We start from the raw sequence: 7,194 nt of genomic DNA, 5'->3' as shown, positions 1-7,194 counted from the left end.
TAGGATACACTGATTTGCAGTTCTACTAATGTAGAGAACACTACCTATCTGTGTCTGCACATATTTTCTCTGAATTATGAAAATTAAATATTTACACTAAAAGACTGCAGTGGTCTTGTATGTAGATTTGGGTTGTTTGTATGTCAGTATAACCTGGCTCACGTCAGATTGATAAATGTATCACTCTGAACTGAGTTAATATGTGAATATCCATCCGTCAAACGCTGTAGGGGTGCAACCGTAGATAATCATTCTATTTTCAGGATTACAGAAATAATACAGATTTTATAAACAAAATATAGTTTATTTTCCTCAAGTTTTGTCCATTGCAGTAATGGCTGCAATATTTTTTTGTCTCATTTATGTTATACCTGAAGTTTTATGGTGTGTTTTGTTTCATTCACACGTTTAACACAAAATTTATTAAACATGTACAGAGTTTGTATAAACAAAGTTCGAGAGAAATCTTCTCTCAAAACAAAAACACTGTCTGGAATGTTTCACAATATTTTATGTTACGTGACAATACAGGAAGTGCTCCACTGTGTTTTTAAACTCCATACACCTTCACTAGAATTATTTGGATGATTTCAGCTGTGGAATTGCCAATTTGCTCAACTAAGGATCAAAGGAGCTTTTAACTCGAAAACTATGTGTCTTCATCACAGATGGAGTATTTTGAGCTTGGGAAATGGAAACAAACTAATGCGGAGTTAATCAAAAATGTGAATGAAACAAAACACAACTCCAAGTATAATTTTGAGGAGGAAATATTCGTCTAATAGGGTTTAAAGCTCTTTTAAGCACAAAACATACAGAAGGAAAGTCAAATTAAAGAAAACTGTTTTAAGTGAATGTTACCATGGTGATAACTCTGCCTTGGCCCCGCCCACAGTGACGCCTGTCCTGCCCACGTGAGCCGTCCGCCCTTGCGCTCCGCCTGGCCGCAGTCTGGAGGATTCATCAGGACAAACCGTCTCCTCATCACAGCGCGCTCTTTCGCCTCCCACGGGAACATTTACTCTTTCTCTAGCGCTGCCATCGCTCCTCACGCCGAGACAAGCTCATCATCCGATCTGAAAAATGAAACCGCTCGGGAATGTCATAGTTTATCAAAGTTTACTGACACTTCTGGTTGTGTGCTCAGTCAGAGGTAAGTCTGCACTACTCTACAAACATCTGGTTCGTGTCTTGTCAGTGATCTTTGAAACACAGGTGCCTTTTTCTAGTGAATCTCAAAGTAGTAGACGAAGTTGCGATTGAATAAATAAGCTATGGCGAGTAGGTTTGAAGTGTAGCCCGGGTCTCATTCATTTCAGTCCACCCCACAGAATCCTCGGGTTCATTTATTAAACCAGGTGGCGTATCCTAAATGATTTTGAGTAATTTAATAAATAAATCATAAAATCATAACAATCTCCAACAGCAGATAGAAAATCTGTGCGCTCCCATACCTGACGTAGTTCAACTCATGCGTAATGACGTCACACTTCTTTTACAAAGGAGCTGCAGCGGAGCACATAAACGTACTTTTAACATTTAATTTTACCTGTTTTTAAATACAAATTATGAATTGTACTTTTATACAATTTAATTTTAAATCGCAAATTCAATTATTAATTTATTATTTTGACTATAATTACGTGAAATGAAATGCCTTAATCAGATATATCTACAGTTTATCTCCTCTCCTACTTGGACATGCAGGAGATTGACACTTGCGACAGGTGCCAGACGACAGCCTGAAAAGCCATTAGACCTACTGCTGTTGTAAACAAGCTCTGTGTTGTTTTAACCCTAATCTCTCTTTCTCAGAGTACACCATGTTTATTACTTCTCTAGTGTTGTTAATAATCCGTGTATCATTCGTTCATTCGTTTTTCAATATAAAACCAAAAATAAGAAAACGAAAAAACAACAGTTTTCTTCGCTATTTGTCTCCAAAACCACAATGAAAAAACGGATAACGATTCGTTTTTTCAGTTTTAGATTTTGTGTTTAAATGAAGAAAGGAAAAAACGGATAACGGCCGTTTCCCGTTTACGTGACTTCCGTGACTGCGATGCTGGACTTTTGCACCGCATACGGACTGAATCAGGACGGATCCAGGTCCGAGACCAGACCGGGACCAGAGCGGGACTGAGACCGGGACAGAGCGGCTCTGGTTCTCCGCGCTCAAGAACCGCGGCTGGTTCCGAGGTGGTGCAAAGCATCCGGCTGACGCATTCACACCAATGAAAATGAATCGAACTAAGAGCTTTTGTATGGAGTAAGAAAGCTGTCAGAAATATTCCTGCGCATAAAATAGAAATCCATGCGTATTTGGGAAATCCGTGCATATTTGGCTGTAGTTGCGCATAAAATAAATATTTGTAAACTCTCAAATGAGTCCAGTCGTACATAAAATATATTGTGTGTATTTTATCCATCAGAATACGAATTGAAAAATTACGACGTCATGAATTACAATCACGAAATGAAAATTTACGATTACGCTTTCATCAGTACGAATACGAATTCACAGATGGAACTTTACTGTCAAAAATCCGTCATCACTTCACAGACATTATTCATCGAGCAGAAGAAACATCGATCAAGATCAAGACTGCACATGCTCAAGTTTGTAGCAGAGGGTAAAAACAGAGTAATAGCACAAGAAGATACAACAGCAACCAACAAGTGGGTTCATTAAAATCTATTGTAAAAATGTCTTGAATTCGGGAACCGAACGCTGCTGTATAATATTGTGTAGAAACACCTCTTTTGAACGGGAAATTGCACCTATATGTTAGATAACATAGTGGTAACCAGTTGGCTAACATCCGACGTAACGTTATCCCAGGGCTAATTAGCAAATATCAGGTTCTCTGTATGTTTAGATTAAAACATTCACGACTACAGCCACAGCGAGCATCAGCCAGTCTTCATCTCAGCTGCATTTCAGACAATGGGTTTTTCATGAGTTATAATGGGTTATAATGAGCAAATCCATCCACGTCACGGTGACGTTATACTTACCGGTAAATACTGTAAACATACCAAGGTGTTGCTTGTAAACACGAACATTAATTGATGCTGGAAGCTGCATTAAACTGTAATGTGTAACATTTCATTAGCTGTGACGTCTGTAACCAGGACAGTTTGGTAGTGTTTGGTGTAAACTGGGACATTTCAGCGTCCCGAGGAACTTTTGGTTCATTATCTCAGTTATTAACAAGAAGAAGTAAGAATTTATTTGTGTTGTTGAAAGATTCACTTGGGTCTGCCAACTGCTTGCCATTATGGAGATGTTACTGCTTTGCAAAAAAATAAAAAATAAAATAAAATCAGACTAGCAGGTGATGCCACCTGGCCAGTTTTTCGGTCAGATCTGTGAGCAAAACACATGTAATGGAATAAATGCAAGGTACATAACTTTAATGACATAACATTGGAACATTTCAACATTATTATTGTTTTTAGTATGATAATAACTCTTCAAAATTCAAATAATATTCAAATGCTGTCTTCAAAATAATTCTGATAATATCCATTTTCAGTATAATTTACCTCTATTTAATACAGAGGTGTCCAAACTCCAACGATGACCATACAATATAGACTAGTGGTCAGGACACTGAGTCATTTAAATAATTGGATTTAACACAACTTTGTCTGAACAGCTGTACCTTTAATAAGACTGGGAACATTAAGTCGAGGTATAGTAGTTTTATTGTTTTCTTTTTTAATTCAATACAAAATAAGTTGTAAACATGATTACACAAAACCTTGATGTAAATCCCACCGGTCCGCAGTGCCCACTCTGCCCACTCACCTGCCCTCCCCTGTCCCAGCTGACCATGCCTGTTATTCTCTTCCTGATCAGCGTCTCTTTGTGTGGACGCTGCTCCTGGTGTGTTCTGAGCTACTCGTGAGCTTGTGTAACTCTCCTCCTCCCTCTCTTTACCTGCTTAATCCTGCAAGCTCTTTATCCGCATACACAGCCACAGTCTGCAGCCACAACTGCGCATGCTCAGCTCCTCAAAAGACTTTTGTTGTCAAGGAAGTTTGATCTGTATCAGTGTGTTATAATGTCTTTATAGAGATGAATGGACTTAATCAAAGTATTTTCAGTGTTTAAAATAGTGACAGTCTAGTTCTACTGGTTCAGTCAGATCAGACAGGAAAGGACTGGAGAGCTAATGTTCTAATCCAGTGTTTTTCAAACAGTGCTACATGAGTTCCTTCAGGTGGTTCTGGGACAGCTCTTCCGTTTGGGGATTTGCCTTATTTAGAATTCACTGTATCCACTTTTTGTCCTCATTTGGAGCATTTCTTGTTTAGAACAACAGTAAAAATTATGTAGTCCACTTTTAGACCTGGTTCAGCCCTAGATTAGACCTGGAATAGTCCTGTTATAGACCTGGTTTAGATTTGGTGATAGTCGCAAACTAGAGCCCGACCGATATATCGGTTGGTCGATATTATCGGCCGATATGAGCAACTGCTCATATGCTGCTGATAGGGGCCGATATTTCACGTGGGCATGTTATACCTCGTTAAAAAGTTTAGACATTATGTTAATTTAATCCAATTTACAGACAGATGAATGTCCAAATATATGGCTCCACATCAGTATTTATCTGCGGAGTCATTTGTGTGTGTGTCCGTACTGTCCCTGAACACACCACAGAGTCTCGTCACTTCACTCACATGCGTTTGTTTACAGCCGCAGACACAGATCCATGTGCGCAACACTGAGATTATTTTCTTTTTACGGACAATCGGTTTGAGTCTGGATTAAAAGGGCATTTATTAGTGCAGACTTGTGATGTGAGGAGGAGCCTGTGTGAGCGGTGAGTGTTGGAAATACATCGACTTTGAAGCTAGTTTTGTTCTGATAGGTTAGCTTAGCTGTAGCTCTCACACCTAAACAGGCTGTTTTCTATTGGTCTATTGTAAAGTGACTATATTGGCCATATATTTACCTCCGCCAAGGAGGTTATATTTTTGCCGGCGTTTGTCTGTTTGTTTGTCTGTTAGCAACATAACTCAAAAAGTTATGGACCGATTTTGATGAAATTTTCAGGATTTGTTGGAAATGTGAAAAGGAAGAACTGATTGCATTTTGGGGGTGATCCGGAAGAAATCCTGGATTCTGGATCACTTTGAAATTTTAGTTAACATTGTGGTAAATGGGGCCAAACATTTTGTTTCTCAATATCTCGGTTAATTATTGACCAAACCCCATGAAATTTGACTCAGGGATGGACAATGGGATCCTCTTTCATATTCCAAAGGCTGATCCGGATCTGATCCAGAAGACTGATTTTATCGCAATTTATATAAAAAATGGGGGTAGTCCTTGGCGGAGGTCTGCGCTCTCTGAGTGCTTTTCTAGTTGTTACTGGAGCTGCATTGATATGTAAATGAGCTGTGAATAAACGTGTGAATTATGAAATTTGCGCATATAATTAATTATCGCGGCGTGCAGTATTTAGGGCTAAAGGCTAATAGCGGTTGTTTATTTACTAGCTAGGCTAGTAGTTATGGGTCGGTCGCGAACGAAGCGGCTCTTAGATCCGGCTCTTTGAAGCGAACAACGGGAGCCTGATCCTTATTGGGAGCCGTGTTTTCTCTTTCTCTCACTTTTTTTCTCTTCACGCCGCGTGCAGACTCGTGGGAGTTTGACAGCGGCAGCGGCTAAAAACGAAACTTTCAAAAATATGCATGTGCATAGGATAAAAAAAATAAAAAAACACACGTGCATATATATATATTCAGCATAAAATAAATAAACCAGGACTAATCTTGGGCTCGAGAGAGGGAGAGAGATAGAGACCGAGTCCCGACACTGAGTCCTGGTTCAGTTCTGGTTTAGTCCTGTTTTACACATGGTTTAGATTTGTTTCAGTCCTGGTTCAGTTCTGGTTTAGTCCTGCTTTAGACCTGCTTTAGACCTGCCTTAGACCTGCTTTAGTCCTATGACATATCATGTAAAGAAAATAACAATAAATGTTGCCTAAATAAACCCAGTTTAAAATCCACCAGAGCCAAACCTAAGTTTTTTTTAAATAATTCAAGATTTACAGTGAATTTTTACATCACTAAATATATCAGTGATTATATTGGCTATCGGTAGCTCCAACTCCCAGTATATCGGTATCATATCTGCAACAACAAAATCCATATCGGTCGGGCTCCATCGGAAACCCAAATCTTTTCTTTAGTGGGACTTAAATGATCTGTTGTTCTAATCTAAATAGGGATCAGGTTTTTAAAAGTATCACAAATCAGATACTATTTGATACTCAAACTATAATTTGGAGGTTCTTATGTAGTCAGATCTATATTTTTGTGTCATAGCTTGACATGCTTGGGCTACATCCACTCTGGTGCCTTCCTCACAATGTTTCATGATGTTGTTGTGACATACATGTCTGCTCAGCTGATTTAAACTGTGTCTCTGTCTTCAGAGGGACAGCACCTGTGGTGTGGAAGAGTTGGTATGCCCCCTCATCCCAGTTTACAGTCCGATGGGCTATTCACAGATCTCGATGGCCTCCCTTTATTGAACGATTTCCCGTCATATTAGTAGTCTGTTCCTGTCTGTTGGTGATCTATGTTCATGACTGCTTCTCCGTGTTTGTTTTACTTGCTGGTAATAAGCCACACAGTTTGACTTTCGATGACAGCTTCCACACTCTTTTACCTTATCTGATGGTACGCCTCGTTTACCAAATACACCTTTATTTCACTTACGTATGTCATGACTCGTGATGTTTTCACATGCTGCAAAAGCACTGAAAGATTCAAATAGGAAAAATTACTCACACTTTTGGGAGTTGGAATGCCTGGAATCGACTTGTTGGTTCTGTGCTGAATGTAGCACATAACAGCAGAGGTCAGGTGCACTGGCTCATGCATGTGCTGTGGACACACCCACCGCCAGCTAATCTGTGAGTCAGCAGCTCAAACAGGAGTCATAGCCTGGGATCCAGACTGCTTCCCTCTCCATATTCTAAACAGTAACTCTCTCAGTCTGGTCACCACCTTCTCATCTGAGTCTCAGGCCAAACTCAGACAGTATATAAATCAGATTTGTTTATTTCAGTGACACATTGGGGAACAGAGGACCTTATTGGTCATTTATCATTTTTAGAACAAATCAGATTTCTCTAACATCAGATTACCAGAGTTTAGTACAGTGGTGTC

The 7,194-nt window shown here is 39.4% G+C and overlaps 1 protein-coding gene across 4 annotated transcripts in view; it reads left to right on the top strand.

Annotated features, from left to right (window-relative positions):
* The first annotated feature begins 959 nt into the window (after positions 1-959).
* LOC110174514 (lactadherin-like) overlaps positions 960-7,194 on the top strand; it is a 30,970-nt gene continuing 24,735 nt past the window's right edge. For all 4 annotated transcript variants that reach the window (XM_020940615.2, XM_020940613.2, XM_055154859.1 and 1 more), the window contains exon 1: positions 960-1,153. In XM_020940615.2, coding sequence (XP_020796274.1) covers positions 1,084-1,153 — 70 coding nt within the window. In that variant the 5' untranslated portion in view covers positions 960-1,083. The remainder of the gene's footprint in view (positions 1,154-7,194) is intronic.

This window comes from Boleophthalmus pectinirostris, unplaced genomic scaffold (assembly GCF_026225935.1).
Source record: "Boleophthalmus pectinirostris isolate CB_2022bp ecotype Guang Dong unplaced genomic scaffold, ASM2622593v1 HiC_scaffold_19, whole genome shotgun sequence".
Lineage (NCBI taxonomy): Eukaryota > Metazoa > Chordata > Actinopteri > Gobiiformes > Gobiidae > Boleophthalmus > Boleophthalmus pectinirostris.
This window is presented reverse-complemented; position numbering and strand designations above follow the sequence as displayed.